This window comes from Peromyscus eremicus, chromosome 1, assembly GCF_949786415.1.
Source record: "Peromyscus eremicus chromosome 1, PerEre_H2_v1, whole genome shotgun sequence".
Classification (NCBI taxonomy): domain Eukaryota; kingdom Metazoa; phylum Chordata; class Mammalia; order Rodentia; family Cricetidae; genus Peromyscus; species Peromyscus eremicus.
This window is the reverse complement of record NC_081416.1, coordinates 165,974,476-166,002,352: the sequence shown is the minus strand read 5'-3', so window position 1 is coordinate 166,002,352 and position 27,877 is coordinate 165,974,476. Positions and strand designations below refer to the sequence as shown.

General features: G+C 41.8%; 1 protein-coding gene across 1 annotated transcript; it reads left to right on the top strand.

The window, feature by feature from the left end:
- The first annotated feature begins 360 nt into the window (after positions 1-360).
- On the top strand, positions 361-26,691 carry LOC131924437 (cytochrome P450 2B1-like). Its single transcript, XM_059279723.1, has 9 exons — positions 361-556; positions 2,160-2,322; positions 2,447-2,596; positions 6,567-6,727; positions 9,336-9,512; positions 9,956-10,097; positions 11,994-12,181; positions 12,351-12,492; positions 26,143-26,691. The coding sequence occupies exons 1-9, from the start codon at positions 380-382 to the stop codon at positions 26,322-26,324; spliced, it is 1,482 nt and encodes a 493-aa protein (XP_059135706.1). The 5' UTR covers positions 361-379; the 3' UTR covers positions 26,325-26,691.
- The last annotated feature ends 1,186 nt before the right edge of the window (positions 26,692-27,877 follow it).

Sequence of the window (27,877 nt, the reverse complement as noted above, 5' to 3'; positions counted from 1 at the left end):
CAGGAACACACAAAAGCACACACATGCACATTCACATAAGAAATATCCCTTCACATATGCAGTGCACACACAGGCCCATGCTGGAGTAAATAATCAGACAAAACTGAGCTGACAAGTGCACACTCACCCCCAGAAATCAAGATGCATTACTCCCAATGTTCTTTTGTCCTGTGTTCTATTTCATTGTCCTTGGTAGCATCTATAGACTAGAGAGTGAGCAGGTCACCAGCAGCCCAAGCAAGAAGTATGGCTGCTCACACTCCTGGACCGTGACAAGATAGGAGGCGGGAACAGTTGAAGTTGCTCAACTGGTTGGACAGGCAGGTTTGGCATAAAAGGTCCTGTTGGAGTGTGCAGTGGAATATACAGTCATCAGACCATGACAATGGAGCCCAGTGCCCTGCTTATCCTCACTCTTCTCATCAGCTTTTTGCTACTCCTGGTCAGGGGCCACACAAAAGCCTGTGGCCACCTACCACCAGGACCGTGTCCCCTGCCCCTCTTGGGGAACCTCCTGCAGATGGACAGAAGAGGCCTCCTCAACTCCTTTATGCAGGTGAGACATGTACAGGGCCTGTGCCATATGGGTTTAGACCCATATTTGCTCCTGGAGATCACTCAGAGAGAGGAGCAAGGGACTTCTTCTAGGCTGTAGGTTCAGCTGGGAAGGTCACTGGATGAAAGCTGAGATGCTGATTGGTGATGGATGGTACCCACATCAATAGGAGAGTCCTCCTTAGGTTTGAATTGTGTGGGTCACTGTGCTGGAGTGTGAAAGGTGTCGGGGTGTTGAGGTGTGTGCCAAGGGCTTACAATTTTCCTCTTTGATGCTTCTTTGTTCCCAAAGAGAAAGAAAGATGTCAGAGGCATCAACAGATAAAGTTTGCTTCTGCCAGCACAAGGGATTAGCCTGCCTTGTTCAGGAGCAAAGGGGAGGAGAGGCATGTCATGAGGTGGGGTAGGTAGGGAGTGCTTATTAGTTATAAACGCCATGGACCATCCAAGCAACTAACCCAGACACCATGTTTCCCAGTCTTCAGAGGGGAGATTTCATGTTCAATTACCACTTGTTTATTAATAATCATTTATCATCCTTGGCCTCACTTCCCATTTAGAGAGCTTATTTAGTGGCAACAATCCCAACTTCCTGCTCCCCTTTGGTTTTTAACAGAACACCCATCTGGATCATTGGTGTAGTCCTTTATTTTCATTTGACTTTTGAGACAATCTCATGATCCTCCTTCAAGTTTCATAAAATATCTTTGATCTTATCTGTGTGTTGATAGCTCATTGTTACTTAAGTTTCAATGTTGTGACCTGGCCTAAAAACATAAATATGTCAATATCAAACATGTGTAGAACTTTTCCTTAGCATTGTCCCCTAAACTACACTGGATACTGACCATTTTCATAGGCTTTCATTTCTGTTAGCTGCATTGCAATCTAGAGTGAGTTAAAGGTTATGAGAGGACAATGTGGATTATGTGCAAACACTGCACTGTTCTCTTCAAGGGCTTTCAGCCCTTGAGGGTTGTGACATTCCTGGGATCAATTCCCTGTAGATGCCTAGATGGTTGCATTGTCAGGTATTTTCCAACTGTGTGCGCTGTAGTCATGACTCACATTCAGGTCCACCACCAGGTGACTATCACTTTCCCTTCCCATGTAACCCAGTGGGTGGGTCAGGGCCATTCTCCAGAACATTGTGAGAAGGCATTGGACAGGTTGTCACTGGGTCACAGGAAGCATGGTTCAGCTGGCCAGACTGAAGGGTAAAGTCATGGAACCACATGAATTGTTGTATCCATATCTCTATCTGTTTTTTTTTTTTTTTGAGACAGAATTATATGTAACCAAGGCGGCTTCTAATTGGATGTGTAGCCAAGGATGACTAATGACTCTCTGGCCTCTACCTCTACAGTGCCAGGATTATAAACATGAGTTGCCCTTCCTCCCTACTCTACAGTACTGCTGTACTGATCAGGAAGTCCAACCAATCAGTGCAGACTATGTGGTGAATTAACCCTTCAACTCTTAGGTCCCTAGAAGGAGAAGTGTGGCCAGAGGAGGAGGTGTCTATTCACCAATCTGTGCCTAAGTGTTTTCACAGTGTAACAACAATGCTTGTGTTAACTAACCACAATTCTTGTGCTTGTTAGCTTCGAGAAAAATATGGAGATGTGTTCACAGTGCACCTGGGACCAAGGCCTGTGGTCATGCTGTGTGGGACAAAGGCCATAAGGGAGGCTCTGGTGGACCAAGCTGAGGCTTTCTCTGGCCGGGGGACAGTTGCTGTGGTTGAGCCAGTTCTACAGGGATATGGTGAGATGTGGGACAGGCTGGAGTGGAGGATGTGGTCCAGGAAGGTGGAGCCCGAGCTGTGGGGAAGGACTCAGGTTCTCCGACCTTCCAGTGTAACCTACTCATGCTTCCCCTACTTTCTTAGGTATGATTTTTGCCAATGGGGAACGCTGGAAGGTCCTTAGGCGATTCTCTGTGGCCACCATGAAGGATTTGGGGATGGGGAAGCGAAGTGTGGAGGAGCGGATAAAGGAGGAGGCCCAATGTCTGGTGGAGGAGCTGCAGAAATCCCAGGGTGAGTCTCTGAGAATGGGCATAAATGAAGATGATGATATAGGGACCTGAGTGCACAGCCAAAGAAAGAGAAACAGATATATAAGGGTAAATAAAAAGGGAAACAGACTGACAGACATACAGAGAGAGAGAGAGAGACAGAGACAGAGAGAGAGACAGAGAGACAGAGACAGAGACAGAGACAGAGAGTATGGGGAGGATGAGATATGGACAGAGGTGGAAAGAGAGAGAAATACAAGGGCAGGGAAGAAACATGAGGTGTATTGTGCCCAATATAACTCAGAAACATGTACTGACCGTAGTGGTCATGTTTCTTCAGAAAATTAATCTGTGAATTAATTTTGTATGTCAATTGGTTATGTGGTGCATACTCTTTTTCTTAGATCTCAGATGGTCGTGAGTTCAAGGCTAGTCCTATCTACATTGTGATTGCCCTGCCTTTGATGTGACTGTGGCTGAGTGTAGGTTGCTTCTAGCACAACATACAGAGGGCATAATCATAATTATACATATTTGTAATCTCAGCACTTCAGAGGTGGAGGCAGGAGGCTGAGATTTCCAAAGTCATCTTTTGGTGAACATGGAGTTCAAGGTCACTTCGGCTTAATCTTTCTTGTCCCCCCGCCCCATGTTCTTATCAAAGACAAATACAGACTCTAGCTAAAAGAAAAGGAAGGAAGCAGGAAGAACTGCAGACATGTTCTGTTATGCCCAGACCATGAGGACCCCAAAAAGACCACCACAGAGACCAGAGACCAAATCCCGCATATAAAAACAAAGCAGCCTTTATTCTCAAGCTTGGAACTTGGTCTCTCTGTCTGATGCAGCAGTGAGAGCAGAGAGCCCCAAGCCCAGGCAGAGTGGGTTGTTTTTTTTTTTTTATCATAGAAGAGGTTGGGGTGAGGAGACCCTGATTGGCTGACATTTTCTAGGGGTATAGGAATTGTTTGGAATGTCAGAACTTTCCTCTTAGATGCAGGCCCCAATGGGTAGGGTCAGTTTATGGCTTTTCCTGGGTCAAGGTGTTGCCTGCCTGTGCTGTGTCTGGGCCTCTAAGCCTGTCATGGCAGCTGTGTAGTCAAACTGTTTTGGGCCGCCACACACAATTCTAAGCAGGGAACTGTGTTTTCTTCCTTGTGGTTGTGCTGGTGAGCAGCAGTGAGCACAGAGGCTGATGGGAGTTTGACTCTGGGTGAACTCAGAGGCACTTCTGGGGACTTGAGGGGTCTTTACATCAAGGGCGTATTGGGGACGTGACTGTTGTCTGCACCTCCATTTCTATACACGGGACATTTGTCGTCTCTTATTGACCTTTCTCTGGAGATCTGAGAGGTCAGGGCAGAGGCAGGAGGGAAGAAAGGTGCAGAGGCTGGGAAGAACGACTGGAGAAAGCAGTCAGAGATGGAGGGACCCAAAGGAAGAGAAGTGAGCTCTAAGGCTGAGAGAAGGTGATGAGCCCCAGGGAAGGATTTATATCTCTGTCTGGAGGACCAGGCTCCAGGCTATAGCTGCAGTTTTCTCTCCGGTCCCGCCAAACCCCAGCAGTCCAACAGCCCACTTATAAAATAAACACACAGACGCTTATATTATTTAAACTGTTTGGCCTAATGGCTCAGGCTTCTAGCTATCTACATCTTAGATTAATCCATTTTTATAAATCCATACCTTGTCACGTGGCTCGTGGCTTACCAACATCTTTACATGCTGCTTGTCATGGCGGCGGCTGGCAGTGTCTCTCTCTCCCTTCCTGTTCTCTCAATTCTCCTCTCTGTTAGTCCTGCCTATACTTCCTGCCTGGCCACTGGCCAATCAGTGTTTTATTTATTGACCAGTCAAAGCACACATTTGACATACAGACCATCCCACAGCACCAGGCAGCCCAGGACTCGAAGGGAAATCCGCAGCCTCAGCACACTGAACTTTTTTATCTGAGGAGGTTAGGGGAAAACACACACATTCTTGACGGTTTCCTTTCTTCTTCTTCTCCCTCTCCCTCTCCATCTTCTTCTTCCCCTCCTCTTCCTCCTCTTCCTCCTCCTCCTGCTTCTTCATCTTCATCTTCTTCTTCTTTGCCTCTACAGATTATATTCCTCCAACAAAGTCTTTTAGGCAATACCAGCTTCATAATGTAGTTACATTTCATTATTCAAGTGAATGATTATAATGAATATATGTAAAAACATCTTTTATCTCCCTTACATGAATAAAAAGAGAATCACCTGAATAACTCTCATGTATTACATCTAAGAAACTTGTTACAGATTAATAGGCTATTAGCAAGCAAGGACCATTTGTTCTCAGCTAACTCTTTTGTTGGCAGGCTTCACATTGCTGTTACAAAGAAAGAATCAACCACTTTATTATCTATATTGAAAGGTAATCTTATAAGGAATTTTAAAGGAGTTATAAAACAAATCTAAACTTTTTTACATAAAAACCAGTCAGTCAGCTGAACTATGAATCCTGAGGGTACATACCCATTTATAAATAGTTTCTTATATCAGAAAATTGAGGTCAGGAGTGGGTGAAAAGAATTAATTATCACCTTTGATCACCAACCAGACCTAGCCAGGAAAGTACTTCAGCTAGCAACAATCAGACTGCTCTGTATTTTTTATATTAGCATAATGAATCTATAACTCAGCTGTGTGTCCTTGTGAACTTCAGATTGTTTTCTGAGGTTCTTCATCTTAAAACTATTCTCAGAGCATTTGGTCTAACTTGAAGTTATTAAGAAGCTTTGTTTGAGCTAAAGGTGGACACAGAAAACTGTTACTGTATCTTTCAGCATTAAGAGAATTAAAGCCAGCCTAGATCCTGGGGACTCAATTGTTTTCCTTAATCATTATCCTGAACTGTGATCTAAAGCAGCTCCTCAGGTGAAACTGATAGGCCTTAGCTGTAAAACTCATAGGCCCTAACTGTGTAATATTTCCTTGTATTTATTTTTATTCATCAAAACTCTATATAAACTATCATTATTATTATTATCAATTTGAGAGTACAGTTCAGGTAGGAATCATTTTCATGACAATCCACAGATAAAAATGCCCAGTAGAATGAGATGTTTCCATGGGATATAGACACTACAATATAGGCATTGTGGATCTCAACACATCTGTTAACACCACACCAGATACCAGAGGAAGACAGCAGTAGGAACATGTAAAGGAACAGCAGAAGCAAAAGACATTCTGAGGTCTGGGGTATTGTGGCTCTGCCTAACTGAGATTGACCCATCAGAGAGTTTTCTCCTGGTGGGCTGACACCTTGGACTCCAATTGCCACCTGCTGCTCCTCTGGCACAGATCTCCTCTGGTAGATTTACATGGGATCAGACCACAGTCAAGCCAGCCCCAGGGTGAGGGGCAATGGTGGCCCAATATTGTTGGACAGACAACAGTCCTCCAACCAGCAGGGTCCATGACTGAACCTGACATACGAAGATGGCAGGCAGCAGGTGCTGATTGCTTCTGGAACACCACAGAGCCCAGAAGTCAGAGAAAGAATGGCAGATTGGCATGCAGTGTTCAGAGACTGTAAATTCATACAGGCATTCCCTGAATCCTTTTCTGCACCATTCCTGCCAGTGGGAGTTAGGTATCAGCTCAGAGCCAAATGTTGTCCTGGGAGGAGGTGCAGGGTGGAGACTGACTACATACACTGTTCTCTCCATCCTAGTATCCTAGTCCCAACAATGATAGCTAAGTTGCCTTGGTGAAGGTAGCTTTCCTTTCCATGTATATGAATAGCATTCCATATTCTGTACCATATTGAGGGAAGTTAAATAAAATGATGTATACATTTCTAAGTAAAGGACTCATATGTATTTCATATGTGTAAATGTGGTAGCCGCTGTTGCTGTTCTTAGAGTACTGAGTGGTGGGGGCAGCCTCACAGAGCTGGGGCTGAAGCCAAATGTTCCCTGGTTCTTTATCCTCTGCCTCCTGTCCTGCATTCTCCTCTTCCAGGAGCCCCCATGGACCCCACCTTCCTCTTCCAGTGCATCACAGCCAACATCATCTGCTCCACTGTCTTTGGAGAGCGCTTTGACTACAAAGACCACCAGTTCCTTCACCTGCTGGACCTGATCTATCAGATCTTCTCACTATACAGTTCATTCTCCAGCCAGGTCAGTGGGTGGGATAAGAGGAGCATTCAGGACAGAGGGTAGAGGGGGCTGCTCTGTGGGCAAAGAAGTGAGTGTTTTAGGGCAGGAAGAAAAGCAGAGACAACATGGAGAGGCGAGGAGGTTGAGAGCAGGAGGGAGAGAGGGATGGTAAGCAGGGCAGAGACCTGAATGCAGAAATATAGAACCATATACACATGCAGAAAATGGTGATGCTGGTGATGCAGCTTTAGCTCAGAGGGAAGAGCACTTGGTTTTCATGCCTGAGGCCCAGACTGTATATCCTAGGTGTGGTGGTACACAACCCATGCAATTCCTGCACATGAAGGTAGGGAGATGAGAAATTCAGGGTGTTCCTTAGCTACATGTTGAGTTTATGGCTAGTCTGGCATGCATGAGACACTGTGTCCATAAACAAAAACTCTCTAATTAAAAGCAACAATGACAATTCAGCTCAGGGTATTGGGAGAGAAAGCTGAGGAGAGAAAAGGGAGATACAGAGAAGGGAAAGGTTTATTGCAGCCCAGGAGAACCTGCTCCAAGGCTGAATACAGGGCTTGCAAGGAATCCATAGAGTTCACAGCTAAGACTTTTTTTATTGGAGGGATTTTTAAGGAATAGGGAAAAAACTCAAATCCATGTTAAAGCTTACTTTCATTATTCTCTCACATTGAATCTCTCTTTCTTTGTTCTACATAACTAAATATACCCAACATAAATCTTCAGGTAATACAAAAGTTACATTTGAAGGTCACATTTCATTTGATATGAAATAGAGCCATCCCTACAACAACACACTTGTTATAAATCTTAGCATTCTAATTGGTGTAGTTATAATCTGCAGCTGCAGCATAAAGAAAGAACTGGTCATTGTTATCTATTTAGAAAAATAGCCTTATAAAAGATTTTAGAGGATTTATAAAACTAAACTATTGAGGAGTCTAAGAAAAATAAAAAATCATCAACTATCCTATATTTCTGAGTGTAAGACAAATTTTAAAGTAACATTTTGTGATTAGGAGGAATGCCAGGCTTTCTTGAAGTCTCTATACTAAATGCTTTGGTTGGAACTCAGGTTTACCTTAAAGCTCCTAATATAAGCCTACTTGATATTTTCCAAGGCACAGTGACATTAAAAGTGTTTTAGTTCTTGAAATATATTTTTCTGTCCTGCTTGTAACTTTAGATCATAAAAAAGGAAACTTCTAACTCTTTTTCACCTGTGCAATTTTAGGACTCAACATAAAAACAGTTAGTTGACTGAACTTTGAGTTTCCAGGTGTATGCCTGTATCATAAAACTGAGATTAGGAATTTGTGCAGAGAGTTAATCACTGGCCTATGTTATCAGCCAGACTTAGCAAGAGAGACTGGCATAGTAATTAGGTTGCTATGTACCTGTAACCTCGGTTCAACAAATCAGACAGTTGCTATTTTGTCCTTGTGAATTTGGCTGCTTTCCCTGGGAAATGTTTATCTTAAAACCCATTAGCAAGGCACCTGGCCTAATTTGAAGTTACTTTGAAGCCTAAAACCAGCTGATAGTATACAGCTGTCTTAGTAACTGGAAATACAACACTTTTCCTTTGTCAGCCTGAGCTATAGTATAAAACAGGTCCTAAGTATATGACTGTCCTCGTGGAACAATTGGCCTAGTTATGAAAAATATCCTAGTATTATTTCTATTCACCAAAATTATACAGCTCAAGAAGAAATCATTTTCCTAACAATCCACAGATATAAATGTGTCCAGTAGATGGGATACATTTATGAAATGAACACATAAAAATATAGGCAGTGAAAGACTCCCAATACCATATACAGCAGCAAACATGCAGGGACACAGAAGAAAATATAATCTGGAGTCTGTTTTCTTGCAAGCCTTGCTTGAGCAAGACAATCCCATCAGAGTTGAACTTCTGGTGGGCTGACGCCTTGATTATTAATTGCCATCTGCTATTGCTCTGACATACTATAGACTACCAGCAAAGGTAAGAGACAGATTTAGAGACAAAGTTCAAAAGCATGCATATGTATAGTGTACACATATGAGAGGGGTGTATGTATGTGTTTTGCCTGTTTCTTCATGAAATCTGGGACCTAGGAGCATATGGTTGTTTGAATGGAATTGGCCCACATAGGCCAGTGTCTTTGCATGCTTGAGTTCCAGTTGAAGAGGTGTTTGGAAGGATTAGGATCTGTGACCTTCTTGGAGGAAATGTGCTCCTAGGGGTGAACTTTGAGGTTTCCAAATTCCATGCAAGGCCCATGTTCTCTCTAGTTCTGTCTGTCTGCCTCTATATAATGATGTCATTTCTCAGGCACATGCCTATCTGCCTGTATATCATGATGTCAGCTCTCAGGCACATGCCTGTCTACCTGTATATCATGATGTCAGCTCTCAGGCACATGCCTGTCTGCCTGCTGCCATGGTTCCTAATGGACTAACCTTCTGAAACTGTAGGCAAGCTCTCAAAAATGCTTTTATTTGTAAGAATTGCCTTAATCGTGGTGTCTCTTCATAGCAATAGAAGAGTGACTAAGTTAGAGTACTGTCCACTTCTTGTGACCAGGTAGATCCAGGCGACTTCCTGGGTCCTTCTTTCTTGCAGGTGTTTGAACTCTTCTCTGGTTTCCTGAAGTACTTTCCTGGTGCCCACAAGCAAATCTTCAAAAACATGCAGGAAGTCCTCGACTACATTGGCCAGAGTGTGGAGAAGCACAGGGCAACCTTGGACCCCAGCAATCCAAGGGACTTCATCGATACCTACCTTCTACGTATGGAGAAGGTAAGTCCTGCATGAATGAGAGAAGTGATGGGTGAGAGTGAAGGCTGGGGATGTGAGCAGAGGAAAAGGGGGAAAGTGGATGGGGAGGAGAGATAGGAAATGGAGTGGAGGAGATGCAGAAGAATCTAGAAATTGAAGAGTAGAGAAAGGGAGGAGAAAATGAAATAGGGAGAAAGAAGGCTGTGGAAGAAACACAGGGCAAGGGACAAAAAGCAGAAAAGAGCTCAGAGTAAGAAAGAGCCTGGGAGACAAAACATGATAAACTACAGAGAAAAAAGTTGAGAGAAAAGGAGACAGAACAAACAGAACAAGTGACATTATCGAGGAATGAGAACTGTCATGTGGTCCATATAGTGTGAGACAGAAGGACAATTCCCAGGATGTGTGAGCATCTTCCTGTAAGGACCCAGTCACCCTCCCTCCTCTCTCCTGTCTCGAACCAGGAGAAGTCCAACCCACATACGGAGTTCCATCACCAGAACCTCATGATCTCCGTGCTGTCTCTCTTCTTTGCTGGCACCGAGACCAGCAGCACCACACTCCGCTATGGCTTCCTGCTCATGCTCAAATATCCCCATATTACAGGTGCATTAGAGGCTGCCATTTGGGGGATCATCTAGCTCCCTTTTGTCTGTGCAGGTTTGTGTGGATGAGAGAGACATGAGCCTCTTACATCTGGAGCTCTGAAGGCTTTGGTCTACTTCAAAACTAGGGCAGTGCTGTGGGTAGTGTGTGAATGAACACTCAGCTGGCCCATTTTCTGTTATCATTTAAAGGTTGATCCATCCATCCATCCATCCATCCTTCCCTCCTTTTTTCTGTCTGTCTTTACATCCATCCATTCACTCATCTTCCTGTCCACCCACCTCTTCTCCCATTTACCCATTCTATTCACTTACCCATCCATCTATTATCCACCCATCCATTTATCCATTTTTCTATCCACCCAGCTACACACTTATTCACCTATAAATGTAGTCATCTGCATATCTTCTCTACATCTATAGATTATTAATCCTTGATTCTTTCATCTCTGCTTCACCCAATGACAAATATTTCATTCATTTATCATTCATTAATCATCTCATGAATTTTATAAGTGAACTATCTGTCCTTGATACATTGGTTTATTCATATACAAATCTTTTCATTTCTTAAGCCTTCCAACTGTCCTTTGAACTTACCATTCATGTGTCCATCATTCTTCTATGTATGTATGTAATAACTCACTCATTTACCTCTGATTTATTTGTCATTCAATACACCTACCTGTTTATTCCTATATTTACTCATTCATTCATTCACAAATTCTTATATTGAACCTAACATTTGCTTGATTATTGGTTAGCTGTGCTCACTGATTTATTTATTATTTCATTATAAATCATTTATTGATTCATTAATTGATTAATATAAAAGTAAAAAAGTGGAATATTTATATCCAGTTTTTAGTTCGCTCATTTCATTCGCTCAGCAGTCTTTCCTTCTATTAAATGAATCATTCATTGCTTTGTTGACTTACACACCCTCACATTTTAAAAATTTCAAGATGATTTGCTGTTACTGTGAGTATGTCTGCTCATGTGTGGAGGTAGAAGGATAACTCCATGTAGTTGAGTCTCTCCTCCACCTTCACATGTCAACGTCAGGCTGTCAGGATGAAAACCAAGTACATTTACTGATCGAGCTATTTTATCGGCCAACATACTTACCAACGTATTCATATTTTGTATTCAATTCTACATAGACTAATTTACTTCCTTTTATTTCTGAGGATATAGCCTCAGATTCTTAGCCTGGATGTTTAAATTTATTTTACTAATGTACATTGTTGTTTGTTTGTTGTTGTTTTTTTTTTTGCCTTCATATATGTCTGTGTGAGGGTGTCACATCCCCTGAACCTGGAGTCACAGAAAGTGTGAGCCACCTTGTCGGTGCTGGGAATTGAACCTGGGTCCTCTGTAAAAGTAGCCAGTGCTCTTATCCACTAAGCCATCTCTTCAGCCAACTGGATTTTTAAACATTAATTCAGTGCAAAGATGTCCATCTGCCTGTCTGTCTGTCTGTCACTCTTTGTGTGTTTGTATATTTGTGTGTGTGTGTGTATGAGTGATATGCAGTAATACAAAATATAACATTACATTTCAAAAGGAGAAAATTCCTACTATTTCCCTCTCCAGCCTTCACTCCAGATTGATAGATAAAAACAGCCCTTTGCTGTAGATTTTCTGTTTCTCTCTTTTATGAGCAAGGTTGGAGCTTTTGAGAGAGACTCTAATATAGCTCTAAGTGTGGCTGGAGAGACAGATGTCTGAGGGAAGCACAGGTGTGCATGCCCAAGAATGCATTGTGTCTTTCTCAGCAGAGTCTACTTTCTCTGCACTGTTCCTAGGCTATTAGCTGGCAGAAAAACAGGGTCACTGTGCATTGCCTGTGTGATAAGGGGGTGGGCATTGTCTATTGTCTCCCTTTTCTGTGCAGAGAAAGTCCAAAAGGAGGTCGATCAGGTGATTGGCTCACACCGCCTACCAACACTTGACGATCGCACCAAAATGCCTTACACTGAGGCTGTCATCAATGAGATTCAGAGATTTTCAGATCTCGCCCCGATTGGTGTGCCACACAGGGTCACCAAAGACACTTTGTTCCGAGGGTACCTGCTCCCCAAGGTGAGACCAGCTGCCATTCCACATCTCTACTCCATGATCACCCTCCATCTTCCTAATCGCTAACCTCAGCCTGTTTGTGGTTTCCTAGCATTCTGTGTCTTAGGGACTGACAGTTTGCAGATGGGAGTCAGGATATGCTAATATCGTTGTGTCTCATAATGTCTCCTAGAACACTGAAGTGTACCCCATCCTGAGTTCAGCTCTTCATGACCCACTGTACTTTGAACAACCAGACACCTTCAATCCTGACCACTTCCTGGATGCCAATGGAGCACTGAAGAAAAATGAAGCTTTTATGCCCTTCTCTATAGGTGAGACCCACTTGTGCTTCCTTTACCAGACACTAGAGGGCAGGCTCATCCTCCTGGACACAGACAGAACCAGGTCCGTGTTTACTAAGTCTGTTCCAGCTGCTTTGCCTGAACCATCCTGTTTCACTCTGGCTACAGTCCCACAAGGGGAATATTGAACTAAGGGAGCATCTTGGTCAGGAGGATTTTGGAGAGGTATTTAAAAGCCTCTAAACTCGAGCAAATTCATTTTCTTTCTTATTTTATTGTGAGGGGAAAACTTTTTAAAATGAGTGAAAACATTTGTCTTTAAGCCTGATTAAATGCCTGGAAAAGGAGAACAAAGTGTCTTTACAGAGATCAAAATGTTCTCTAAGCGCAAAACCAGGTTTCTACCGCTGCTCCCAACAATAACAGATTAATTAATAGAGGGGATGGGAGCGCAGATATTCCCATGTCACAATGTTCAAGACGTCTTTAAGGCCAATGCAGTAATTCCCATGTAAAGTCCTCAAAAGACAAAAAGACAGTTTCTCCCCTTTAGAGAGTGTAACAATCAACATAATCTATTGGTTCCCTTTCAGTTGCACCAAATCCAGCAATAGTTTTGCTTTTCCTGTTAGACTTCCGTTTATTTATTTTTCTTTTTTCCCCTTTTATTAAAAATAGATTCTTTTCTCATACAATATATACTGATTACAATTTTCCCTGCCTCTACTTCTCCCAGTCTCTCCCCACCAACCCCTCCTCTCCGGATCTACCCCCTTTCTGCCTCTCATTAGAAATAACAGGCTTCAGCCCTGCGGTGGTGGCGCACGGCTTTAATCCCAGCACTCGGGAGGCAGAGCCAGGCGGATCTCTGTGAGTTCGAGGCCAGCCTGGTCTCCAAAGCGAGTTCCAGGAAAGGCGCAAAGCTACACAGAGAAACCCTGTCTCGAAAAACCAAAAAAAAAAAAAAAAAAAAAAAAACCCAAAAAAACCAGAAATAACAGGCTTCTAAGAGATAACAACCAAATATGACAAAATAAAACATAAGATAAAACAAAAACCATCACATCGAAGATGTACAGTACAAACCCACAGAAGGAAAAGAGCCCAAGAGAAGGCACTAGAATCAGAGACCCATTCATTCACACACCCAGGAATCCTATGAAAACACTAAAATGAATTTTATAATATATGCACAGAGGACCTGGTGCAGACTCAAACAGGCCTGTCTCAGTCTGTGAGTTCAGATGAGTCTTGCTCAGTTGATTCAGAGGGCCTTGTTCTCCTGGTGTCCTCCATCCCCTCTGGCTCTTATACTTTCTTCCTCCTATCCCTTGAGGTTCCCTGAGCTCTGATGGGATGCTTTGGATATTGACATTCCATTTTGAGCAATGTGTTCCAAGGTTTCTCTCTCTGTGAAACGTCTGGCTGTGGGTCTCTGAATTTATTCCCAACTGCTGCAGGAGGAAGATTCTCTAATAACAGCTGAATGAGGAAGGCATTGATCTATGAGTGTAGCAGAGTATCTTTTGGTGTCTCTTTATTGTTACTTGTTTTTTGGACCCATAGCATTTGGTTTTATACTATGTCTCTTGGCTATCTAGTGTCTGGCTCATGGTCACCCAAGCAGTGTTGCATATTCAAACCAGATATTGGATAGTTACTCCCACAATGTGCCACTTTTGAGCCCTAGCATATCTTGCAGGCAGAACAGCTTTGTTCATCAAAGGTTTTGTGGTTGGGTTGGTGTATACATTTCACTTTTGTTAGCCTGCAGAATACCTTCCTATATCAAAGACACAAGAACATGGGAGTGAATGTTCTATACGTGGGCACCAACCAGCTCAATGTCTCCAAGTTCATTGAATTCTGTGGGTGTTCTCTTCAGAAATGGGGCCTCTGCTGTCAGTTTGTGGAGAGCAACCTATTGTCTTAGCAACAGCTGTGGGTTGTTTGTGGTTTTCCATGCGACCCCTTTGGCCAACAACTCAGTAGAATGTAACCCAGTCCTGGTACTAGAAGCTTCATCTAGTGACAAGAGATGACCAGTTGGGACTATGTCTCTCTCATTACTTGGAGACTTTATTAAGATCACCTTCACATAGTTTAGGAAGTTTCCACAGCACTAGGTATCCATACCACCACTCAATGCTCCTCAATGCTAGCTGTTTCTCCCCACATTCTATCCCTCCAACCCACCTCTCTTCCCTACCTGATCCTCTCATCCCTGTCCCCTCTGATGCCCCTAGTCCACCCATGAAATCTATTTTACTTTCCCCTCCCATGGTGATCTATGTATCCCTCCTAGTCCCTTCGTCTATGCCTAACCTTTCTGGGTCTATGGATTGTAGCTTGGTTATCATTTGCTTAATGGCTAATATCCACATATAAGTGAATACATACCTTGTTTATCTTTCTTGGTCTGGGTTTTTCTCACTCAGGATTTTTTTCTAGTTCCATCTATTTGCCTGCAAATTTTGTATTGCCATTTTTTAAGCAGTTAGATAATGCTCCATTGTATAAATACACCACATTTTCTTTATCTTTCTGTTGAGGACCATGTAGGTTGGTTCCAACTCTGGCTATTATGAATAGAGCAACAATGAACATGGTTGAGCAAGTGTCCCTATGGTAGAATTAAATGTCCCTTGGGTATATACCCAAGAGTGGTATCGCTGTATCTTAAAGTCAATCGACTCCTAACTTTCTGAGGAACCAGCACACCGATTTCCATAGTGGCTGTATAAGTTTACACTCTCACCAGCAGTGGAGGAGTGTTTCCCTTACTCCACATCCTTGAGAGCATATGCTGTTTCTTGTGTTACTAATCCTAGCCATTCTGACAGGTATAAGATGGAATCTCAAAGTCATTTTGATTTACATTTCCCTGATGGCTAGGGTGTTGAATATTTCTTTAAGTGTTTCTCAGCCATTTGAGTTTGCTCTATTGAGAATTCTGTTTCAATCTGTATCCCATTTTTTAATTGAATTGTCTGTTTTTTATATCTAATTTCTTAAATTCTTTATATATTTTTGGATATTAGTCCTCTAATGGATGTGGAGTTGTAAAAAATCTTTCCCATTCTGCAGACTGCCACTTTGTCCAAATAATGGTGTCCTTTGCCTTGGAAAAGCTTTTCAGTTATATGAAGTCCCACTTTTAATTATTAATCTTAATGTCTGTGCTATTCTTATTCTGTTCAGGAAGTCGTCACCTGTGCTAATGAGTTCAAGGCTGTTCTCCACTTTCTCTTCTATTAGGTTCAGTGTATCTGGGTTTATATTGTGGTCTTTGAACCATTTGGAGTTGAGTTTTGTGCAGGGTAATAAGCATGGATCTATTTGCATTCTTCTATACTCAGCCATCCAATTTGACCAGCACCATTTGTTGAGGATGCTGTCTTTTTTCCCATTGTGTATTTCTGGCTTCTTTTGGAAGGATGGCCATTTTTACTATGCTAATCCTATGGATTCATCAGCATGGGAGACTCTTCCATATTTTGATATTTTCTCTAATCTTTGTTCAGAGAGTTGAAGTTTTTCTTGTACAAGGCTTTCACTTGCTTGGTTAGAGTTACCCCAAGATATTTATATTATTTGAAGCTATTATGAAAAGTGTTGTTTCCCTGGTTTCTTTCTAAGTCTGTTTGTCATTTGTATATAGAAGAGCTACTGGATTTTGTGAGTTAATTTTGTATCTAGTCATTTTGCTGAAAGTGTTTATCAGCTGTAGGAATTCCCTAGTGGAATTTTGGGGTAACATATATATTATATATACATATTATCATATCATCTGCAAATAAATATACTTTGACTTCTTCCTTTCTAATTTGTATGCCCTTGATCTCCTTCAGTTTTCTTATTGCTCTAGCTGAAACTTCAAGTACTCTATTAAACAGATGTGGATATAGTAGACAACCTTGTCTTGTTCTGAATTTTAGTGGAATTTCTTTGGGTTCCTCTCTATTTAATTTGATGTTGGCTATAGGCTTTCTGTAAACTGTCTTTGTCATGTTTAGGTATGTCCCTTGTATCTCTAATCTCTCCAGCACTTTTATCATGAAGGGGCATTGAATATTGTCAAAGGCCTTTTCTGCATCTAATGAGATGACCATGTGGTTTTTCTTTGTTTCAGCTTGTTTCTGTGGTGGATTACAGGTATTAATGTTTCATATATTGAACCATCCCTGGATCATGGTGGATGATCTTTTTGATGTGGTCTTGGAATTGGTTTGCAAGTATTTTATTAAGTCTTTCTGCATCTATAAGGGAAATTGGTCTGTGATTCTCTTTCTTTGTGCAATCTTTGTGTGGCGTGGGTATCACGGTAACTGTGACTTCATAAAATGAAATGGACAATGTTCCCTCTGTCTCTATTTCATGGAATAATTTGAGGAGTATTGACATGAACTATTATTTGAAAGTCTGGTAGAATTCTGTGCTAAAATCATCTGATCCTGGGCTTTCTTTTTAGGGGGATGGGGTTGGAAGACTTTTAATGACTGATTCTATTTCACTGGGGGCTAGAGGTCTGTTTAAATTCCTTGTATGATCTTTATTTAACTTTGGTAAGTAGTACCTATTGAGAAGATTATCCGTTTCTTTTAGATCTTCCAATTTGGTGAGACACAAGTTTTTTTTAAGTATGTCCTTAAAATTCTTCTGATTTCCTCAGTGTCTGTTATGTCTCCCTTTTTACTTCTGGTTTTGTTAATTTGTATAGTCTCTTTCCACATTTTAATTTGGATAAGGGTTTGTCAATCTTATGAATTTTTCTCAAAGAACCAATTCTTTGTTTCATTGATTTTTTGTATTGTTCTCTTTGTTTCTATTTTATTGATTTCAACCCTGCGTTTGATTATTTCTTGCCATCTTCTCCTTTTGGGTGTGACTTTTTTTTGTTCTAGAGCAGTGGTTTTCACCCTTCCTAATGCTATGACCCTAAAACCCTTGTGATGACCCCCAAGCATAAAATTTTTTGTTGCTACTTCATAACTGTGATTTTTCTACTGTTATAAACTATAATGTAAATATCTGATATATAAGATAATATTGACCCACAGATTAAGAACTGGTATTCTAGAGCTTTCAGGTATGCTACTAAGTTGCTAGTAGAGATCACTCCAGTTTTTGTTTGTTTGTTTGTATTTTTAATGTAGGCACTTAGTGCTATGAACTTGCATCTTACAACTGCTTCTCTTGTGCCCCATGAGTTTGGGTATGCTGTGTATTCATTTTCATTGAATTCTAGAAAGTCTTTCATTCCTTTCTTTATTTCTATGTTGACCCATTTTCATTCAGTAGAGAGTTTTCCAGTTTCCTTGGGTTTGTATGATTTCTGTTATTGTTGATATCCAGTTTTAATCCATGGTGGTCTGATCTGATTCATGGATTAAAGGTCTTTTGCTTGGGCTTCAGCCACAATTGACTACAATTTTGTTGTATCTGTTGAGACTTACCTTGTGACCCAGTAAGTGGTCAATTTTGGAGAAAGTTCCATGGGGTGCTGAGAAGAAGTTATATCCTTTTGAGTTTGGGTGAAATGCTCCTCTGTAAATACCTGCTAGGTACTTTTGGTTTATAACAACAGTTAGCTCCAGCATTTCTCTGTTTAGTTTTTGTTGGGATGGCTTACTGATGAGAGTGGAGTATTGAAGACTCCCAGTATCAGTGTGTGAGGGTCAATGTGTGATTTAAGCTCTGGTAGTGCTTCTTTTACAAACTTGGGTGTCCTTGTGTTTGGGGCATAGATGTTAAGAAATGAAATGTCCTCTTGGTGGATTTTTCCTTTGAGTATGTAGTATCCTTCCCTATGTCTGCTGATTGATTTGAAATCTATTTTGTTAGATAGTAAAATGAGTACACCAGCTCATTTCTTAGGTCCATTTGCTTGGTGTTGGTGTTGGTGTGTGTGTTTCTGTCAGGAGCCATGATCATGAGCTGTTGCAGCCTGCAGGATTATGCAGTGAGAATTCAGCCATCATTTACAAGGTCAACCCACCAGAATCAAGGATTCTGATGGAGGATTAAACCAAAACACAGGGCATTTTGGAATTATTTCCTTTTGAGTGAATTGGCTGTTTCTTGTTGTAGATTTCTTGTGCAATTACAGCTATCATATCTCTCTATTACCACACATCTTCACGTAATGTGTATAAGTAATCTCATGATTACATCTCAATCTTATGGGCATATATATATATATATATATATATATATATATATATTCCATGGATGGTCAGGATGATGACTCCTCATTAGCTGTACAATTTTGATATATAGAAAATATACCAGAATATGCTTCATAACTAGGTCAATCGTTCCACAAGACCGTAGACACTTAAAGCCTGCCTTGTTCCTTGTACTCACACTAACAAAAATAACCATCTCTCCTCAGTCTAACACAAACTGCACACATTTGGCTCATTTTTAATCTCAGAGTGTGGGAGCCCGTTCTCAGGTTCCTCGTGGCTTTACCCAGCAGGTCCCCATAGAGGATGATTAGGACCACGGGCCTGAGTGCAGGTGTCTGAGATGGTCTGCACTTGCCTGTGCTGGGGGAGGAGGTCTTTTGCTTTTCTCAGGTAAAGTTTCTGGCCCTTTTGGGCTCTCTAGCTCTTTACCCACACTCTCCCAAGCGTTTCCCTCAGGGTACTCTGACCCACTGTCTTTTACTAGCTTGAAGAGACAGAGCTTAGAAGAGGTTTTTAGGAACTTGTCCCTGCCTCCTGCATTGCAGGGAGGATTTTTAAAGCTTGAAAGAGAACTTGGAGAGGTTTTGCTGTCTTAAGAGGTTGTTTTCCCTTTGAGCTAATCACAGGTGGTCCCCATATTAATATCTTCAGGTGATTCTAATTTTTGTCCTTTTGAGAAAGTTAAAGGCTTTAGTTTTTAAGTTTAAGAGAGCTTTTGAGAAAGATTAAGGCTTTTTAGAGAGTTCCCAAGTTTTCCAAGAAAAGCTTTTAGTTTAAGAGAAAGATTTTTTTCCCCAGGAGAAAGACCAACTTTTCCCAAAACTTCGCAACTTTCTTACACCCCCATTTTTGCCTCAGGGAGAAGTTACTTTCTCCTGCCACTTGGACTTAGCATTTCAGCTGTCCCCAGGACAAAAGCTTCCATAGGAAACTCTTTCTTCCCCATAAGCTCGAAGAAGAGCTTTTTTACTACCCAAATAGCCCAAAGAAAGATTTTTTCCCCCAGTTTGCATTCAGAGGCCCCAAGTTAGAAAATTGAAGAGTTTTTCTGTCTAGTTGCCTTACTTATTTTTTCCTACACAATCTTACACTTCTAAGTTTTTCCTACACTATTTTACTACCCTATGCCTTATACTTATTTTTCACAGATAGAAATTGAGAAAGGGATAGAAGATAGAAAATTTTGACAGAAGAGAATTTCGCTGCAGCATCGGACATCCTTCCAGTCCGCTTTCCTTTTCTCTCGAGGATAAAACCCCTGCCTCTCAATATATATAAAAAATATATATTTTCCATAACACCGGCATGCCTCATCCACTGGCAGGGCTGAACTCAGCACTTTCGCCAAAAACTCTGTAATAAAACTATTATTTTCCTTTATCTTTAGTCCCTATTACTTTGTCTTTAGTCCCTGTTCATTTGTCTTTAGTCCCCCCTTTTTTTAGTCCCCCCTTTTTTCTTTAGTCCCTTTTTTTTTTCTTTAGTCCCTGTTCATTTGTCTTTAGTCCTTTTTAGTCCCCCTTTTTTTTTCTTTAGTCCCTTTTTTTTTCTTTTTTTAGTCCCTGTTCATGGCGCCATTCTGTGGGGCGTTTACCCAACCACCCCCACAGTTCCCCAGAGTTTTCTTGAGTGCGAGCAGCAGGAAATATTAGATAGAAGGATTTATTGCGGAGAATATCGCGGAGATAAACAGATAGAAAATAAAGGATAGCCTCGAGAGGGCCTGGAACCTATTCCAACGGGCCCCGACTGTCTCTGCCCCAGGGTTTTTATAGAGACGCCAAGGGGTGGAGCAAAAGACCTCCTCCCCCAGCACAGCCAAGTGCAGACCATCTCAGACACCTGCACTCAGGCCCGTGGTCCTAATCATCCTCTATGGGGACCTGCTGGGTAAAGCCACGAGGAACCCGAGAACAGGCTCCCACATCAGAGCAAGTTCAAACTAGACTAAAGGCCTTTGTAAATAGATTATAAGTTTTGAACTTTACAGTTATGCACAAGGTGAGAGTCACAGGTGCCAAGATTACTAACACAAAGCACTCTAAGAAAAGCATGCCAATTCCTCTCCAGCCAAATCTGCTGACAATAGACCTATGTCTCAAAGTTTGTCTCATTTGGGCACTATGGCCTTCCCTCTTACTGCTAAAACCTTGAAAATGTGTGCTACCATGATAAATGGCTCAACTCCTTATTGCTTACCCTAGGAATGTGCTCTTGACCAATGAGAGGTAACTCTTGTAATTTTTTTCTATTGCTTTGAGCCGCTTGTAGAGGAGACATTTTAGGCTGGATGAAAGAAGAAGCTAAGGAATTAGGAACTAGAATAAGAACAGAGATTTAGAGCCAAGAAATTATAGACACATAGGAAGAGAATTAGAATTAAAAGTCAGAAGAATAAAGAGACATGCACAGGAAGAACATGGTGTGAGCAAATTCATTCCTTCACCTCAGATTCTTAGTTTTCCTTGCTCATCATAGCATCACCTTTTGCACCCTAAAAAGAAGGCTTTAAGGCTGGTCCTTAAAAGCCTTCCTTATGTTTCCTTACTTTTGATTTTGCTGGTCTGAATTATTTATTCCCTGTGTTTTCATGTATATGGTTAATATTTTCAGGTTGGAGTCTTGCTTCCAACACATTCTTTAGGGCTAGGTTTTTAGATATTGTTTAAATTTGACTTCATCTTTGAATGTTTTATTTTCTCTATCTATGGTGACTGAAAGTTCTGCTGGTTATAGTAGTCTGGTCTGGCATCCGTGGTCCCTTGGAGTCTGCGGCACATCTGTCTGGGCCCTTCTGGCTTTTAGAGTCTCCATTGAGAAGTCTAATAGATCTGCCTTTATATGTTACTTGGTCTTTTTCCCTTGCAACTTCTAATATTCTTTCTCTGTTTGTACATTTAGTGTTTTGATTATAAAGTGCTAAAGGGAGTTTCTTTTGTGGTCCAATCTGTTTGGTGTTCTCTATGCTTCTTGTACCTTTATAGACATCTCTTTTAGGTTAGGAAAATTTTCTTCTATGATTTTGCTAAAAATATTTTCTTTTCCTTTGAGCTAGGATTCTTCTCCTTCTTCTATTTCTATTATTCTTAGGTTTGGTCTTTTCACAGTATTCCAGATTCCCTGGATGTTTTTTGTCAAGAGTTTTTTTAATTGAACACTTTGTTTGACTGATGTATCCATTTCTTCTATCATATCTTCAATGCCAGAGATTCTTCCATCTCTTGTATTTTGGTGGTGAAGCTAGCCTATGTAGTTCCTGTTTGAATTCCTAGATTCCCCATTTCCAGAATTCCCCCATTTTGAGTTTTCTTTACTGATTCTATTTCCATTTTCAGGCCCTGAATAGTTTATTTCCTCCCACTGTTTGTATTTCTTTAGATTTCTTTAAGGGGATTTATTCATTCCCTCTTTAAGGATCTCTATCATCTCTGTAAGGCTTTTTTAAAGGTCTTTTTCTTGGGCTTGAGCTATGTTGGAATGTTAAGGGCCAGCTGTGGTAAGGTTGCTCTAGTGAAGACATACTGTCCAGGCTGTTCCTGGTTGTGTTTTTGTGCTGGTATCCAGGAATCTCAGATTGGGGTGATTATAGGTCTAGGTGCTGATTTCTGGGTTTGTCTGTGTTGAGTGGGTGTTTTGTTTCTTGGTCTTTGTTTCCTTTCTGGGTTTTAGGTGAGCATAATGTCTGTGTGTTGCCTAGGGGGACATTTTCTGTGGACTTGTTTCCTTGTCTGCCCAGCTTGTGTGTTCCCAAGGACTGCCTGCTGGTTTTGGAGGCAAGAATAATGGGATGAGTTGGGGGAAGGTAGGGTGGAGGAGAGGATCTTTGTGATTCATTGGGTATGGGGTCAGGGAGGACAGGGAGAGCACAGGAGGCATTCTGCTACAGAGCTGTGGATAAGACTGGGATGTGGGTAGATCAGGAGAAGCAGAAGGAGAGGTGTGGATCACCTGTGAGCTTACCTGCTTCCTTGGCAGGAATGGTCTTTGAATTAGTTAGGGGTGACTTCTGGGGATGATCTGGGGGATCCACAGGAGATGTACAAAGAGGGGCAGGTGCAGCAAGTACTTTGTTGCAGAGTTGGGATGAAGGCTGGGGATTGGGTCTTGGGGGACAGAGGACAAGGTGAAGATCTGCAGTCAGCCTACCTGGTTCCCTGGCAGGAGTTGCCTGTGGGCTAGCAGAGAGTGAAAATTCATTTTCTTAAGAAAGAATAGCAAGAACAAATAACATCATCTATGAACTGCCATGAGCTTGATAGAGTCTTTGGTCCAGGGAGGTAGTTATCTGTGAGCACTGGGGAGATGGGGCATGTGCTGGCACAGTTGTCTGTTTGCATTAAATACTCTTTGGCTTGTTAAATTGTAAGAGAAATGAAAATTACTAACATTTATTTAACCAAAGAAACCATCCATGATGGACAATATCCTGAACCAGAGAAAGTTCAGAGTTACAGCACCCATCAGAGTCATCCCACGGTATCTACAGACAATAGGGAGCTGGGCATGGACACATAGCTCGATTGTTGCCAGCTCTACTTTTGCCTTACTTGGCCATGCTGGAGTAGTTGGCAGCCTGGGGTAGGTCAACTTCTATGAGTGACTGAGACTTCTACTTCATTGGAAGAATATAATCTCAAGTTAGTATGTAGTTGGTTGCCTGTTGTGTTTTGTTAGTTTGTTATATACAGAAGCTGCCTTTGGCCAAATTTAATTTAGTTTAATGGACACTATGAGATATAAACATGGAAAATTTGTGTTCAGGTTTCTTATCTTTTGGAGGCAGAAAGGTTCTAGACACAATTTCTTAGACTTTAGTTGAGCCCCCACCTATGCTAGGGATGGAACCTAGGGCTGAGTGTGTGTTAAGCAAGTTCTCTTGAATGAGCCCACACTTCCAACCTCTCCTTGGTGCATTCTAGAAGATGCTCTCCTGCTAAACCTGTCTACCATCCTCCACTCACTGAGGGATTTTAGGCAAATGTTCTCCCCTTCTCCCACCCTGAGCCATGTCTCAGTTAAGAATTGTCTAGTCTTGAGTGTCCACATGACTTCAGTGACCCTGGTCTCAGCCCGGCTCCTGAACTGTCCATATAACAACAGTCCCAAGTCTAGAAAGGCAGGGATGTGGAGAAAAGGGACAGAGACAAATACATAATAGAACAATAAGGACATTATAACAGATCCCAATAAAGAGAGGCATACAGAGGACACAAGGAAGCTGCAATAGGAGGAGATATGTGGAAGGATTCAGAGTGTGGACATGAGACAGTGAAGAAGCGTGAGGAACCAGAGGTGAAGGGGGAAGACAGGAAGAGAGGAGGGGGGAGAGAAGGAAAGGTGAGGAACCAGAGATGAGGGGATAAGACAAGAAGAGAGGAGGGGAGAGAGAAGGAAGGGCAGGAGACACAACTTAATAGACAAAGGAACACGAGGGAAGACACAGAAGGAACACATGACAAGGTGTCCTTAGACAGAAAGGGGAGGGGCTAAGATGGTATCTAGGGAATTTAGAAAGACACAGTAGGTGGAATAGATAAAAGACAAATAGAGGTGATAGGAACAGGTTCAGGTAGTCCACCAATGGAAGAAAGGAGAGAGAGAGAGAGAGAGAGAGAGAGAGAGAGAGAGAGAGAGAGAGAGAGAGAGAGAGAGAGTTAGAGCCAAAGAGACATGAACAGTGTCCAAATCACCAGCTTCAGGCATGAGGACATTGTGTTGAGAGTGAGATCAGCCATTAAAAGCTGCTCTGGAAAAATCTGGGTCACAAAACCAGTTCTGAGAGAATCATCTCAGAGAAATACTCCATGCATTTCTAAGCTCATGTCACCTAAGTTCTGAAAAGGAGGTGCCCAAAGGGATAGGGTGTTTTCTCTAAATACTCCCACACAGGCACAATTTCCCAACAACTGGAGGACACAGGGGTTGCTGGGAAATCCCTCCTCCACCAAAGTAAGGGAGAATATTAGGGCCACAGCAAAACCTGGGAAAGGGTAGGGCTTTTAGACTTTTGCCCTAACTTTTTCCAGAAGGACGCCCTCACGCTGGACCATACTTATCATGACTATCAATATGCAGGAGGGTGTTTATTTTTTATTCATTTTTCTTTTAGAGACAATCCACAGACTGTTGCCTAAACTATTCTTGAATTTACACTCATCCCAATTCAACCTTTAGAGGCATGTACCAGAACACCCAGCCTTCTTAGGTGGCAAAAGATGAACATGTTATCAAGTTTGGCCTACAATTAGCCATTTTAGAAATTTCTTGACACACAGAAAGACCAGAGTGGAAGGGCTAACCCACACAGAAAACACTGAGGGTTTCTAGCTACACCCAGTAATAACTGCTTCTAGCACCTTCAATGGCTCTCTCCTATCCTACACATCACCTGTGCCCTAACAGAAAACTGTAGCATCCATTCCATCAAAGTATGAAATTCTCCTGAGCAGTTACTGTACAACATGCAAAAGGGTTTTTCTGGGCTCACCAAATAGATCCAACAGTTCTGAAATTAATACAGTGCCTAGGCTCCTTATATCTCAGAGAATCCTATGGGTTCCATAGACTCCTTATCATGTGCTCCTGCCCATTCTTAATTGTATGAACAATTGTGTTCGGGAACTTTCTGAATTTCTTTGGTCTCAAGCTGAAGAAGCAAAGGGAGCAGAGAGAAAGAGAAAAGCTGTGAATGGGGATGAGTGACAGAGGGGACAGAGAAAGGGGAGAGACAGATTTTGCTCCGTATCCCATCAACTTCCTGCCTCAATCTCCAAAGTGCTGTACTTCCAGGCATGTGCCTCCATGTCTGGCTCATATAGGACCCTTAACACCATCCAGTTGTTAATCTAAGAGTCTTTATAAACGGTACCTTCACTCTCAGGGCAGCCAATGAGATGGGTACCAATCCCTCACATGAGAAAGGAGGGAACACTAAAGATGTTACATTAAACATGTGTACACATACACACTTTGCTCCTACTTAAGTGGGTTCTTACAGTTCTGGAATGAAGGACTCTCATAATCTAACAAAAGCTAAAAATCTGTCAGAAGTGACCATGAGACACCCACCAACAGTTTGTCTTGAATTTTATGACTAATTTGTTGTGTGTATGTTTGCATGCATATACATGTGTGCTATGGTGTGTGTGTGTGTGTGTGTGTGTGTGTGTGTGTGTGTGTGTGTGTGTGTGTTTATGTCAAAGGACAGACTCTGGGTGTTAGTTCTCTCCTTGCAACATATGGGTCCAGGGGTTTGAACTCATATCCTCAGGGTTGATGGCAGGCTCCTTTCCATGCTAAGAAGTCTCACTGGCCCTTGCACCAATTCTTTAATGTTTTGGAACCTCTTAATATTTTCAAATTGCAGGTTGAAGGTCAAACTCACTCTTAACTCTTTGCAATGGGCCGAGTTGTCTGGGTGTAGGGATGGAACAGTCTGAAGGTTGTATACTGCCTTGGGGCTCACATGGCTCATCCTCTGTGCCCACAGGAAAGCGAATTTGTCTTGGCGAAGGCATTGCCCGCAACGAATTGTTCCTTTTCTTCACCACCATCCTCCAGAACTTCTCTGTGTCCAGTCCCATGGCTCCTGAGGACATTGACATCAGTCCCAAGGAGATTGGCTTTGGCAAAGTGCCCCCAACATACCAGATCTGCTTCTTGGCCCGCTGACTGGGCTGTGGTGGCCAGGACTCCCCGCTCCTGTTGAGAATGGCCCCATCTTTCTGCCTCTGAGAAACCTGCTGGAATCCAGACCCTCGGTCACTGCTCACTTCCTTCCTTCTTACTGCAGCTTCTGCAAAGCTGGAGATGTGTTCTTCTGCCCTGTGAATAACACTGGAGAAATCAAACAAATGTCTTTCTAGAAGTATGAACAGAGAGACTTCTGGAGGCCACATCTCATACTAAGTCACTCCCAACAGCCATAATCCCCACGTATTAGCTCCCGGTGATCCATGATCTATGCTGATGAACTCTGTACATGGTTGAATTCTTTGTCTCTGGACTTGCCTAATATGTATGGTTCATGTCAACAGAATCACATAGTGTGTGATCTTTTGTGTCTGGTGTCTTTTACTTCACACAGTATTATCTAGGTTCCTGAACTTTGCAGGTCACAGTCACATAACTTCATGTTCTTTTATCATGATCTTCTTAGCATCCACTCTCTGAGCAGAGGCCTCCTCAGCCCATGGTCCCTGAGCTGTGTGATTCTTAACACTGACCTCATGTTCCCTTATGTGTCTCACAAGAATCACACCAATACCTTTATTAGTCAGGGTTCTCTAAAGGAACAGGACTGACAGGATCAATCAGTATGTCTGCCTATCTATCTATCTATCTATCTATCTATCTATCTATCTATCTATCTATCTATCTATCTATCATTTATCTACATCTACCTATTTATCCATCCATCCATCCATCTACTATCTATAGATCTATCTGTATGTATATATATACATCTATCTATCCATCTATCTATTTATCTCCATCTATCATCCTTCTATCCATCTATCTATTTGTCTATTATCTATCCATCTATCTACATGTATCTATCTATCCATCCATCCATCTATTTACTATCTCTCTATATACCTATCTGTATGTATGTATGTGTGTGTATATATATATATATATACACATCTATCTGTCTATTTATCTATCATCTATCTATCATCCATTCATCTATCCATTTATCTACATCTACCCATCTATCTACATCTATCTATTTATCCATCTATCTACTATCTATCTATATATATGTACATATATACATCTATCTATCCATATATATATATATATATCCATACATATATACCTATGTATAGCTAGAGTTTTCCTGCCTGGCCCACAGTCAGGACAAATCTCTGTCACCCGCCAGTCCCACAGCCGCTCAGACCCAACTAAGTAAACACAGAGACTTATATTGCTTATAAACTGTATGGCCATGGCAGGCTTCTTGCTAACTGTTCTTATATCTTAAATTAATCCATTTCTATAAATCTATACCTTGCCATGTGGCTCATAGCTTACCGGCGTCTTCACATGCTGCTTGTCATGGCGGCGGCTGGCAGTGTCTCCCTCCGCCTTCCTGTTCTCTCAATTCTCTCCTCTCTGTTAGTCCCACCTATACTTCCTGCCTGGCCACTGGCCAATCAGTGTTTTATTTATTGACCAATCAGAGCAATTTGACATACAGACCATCCCACAGCACCTATGCA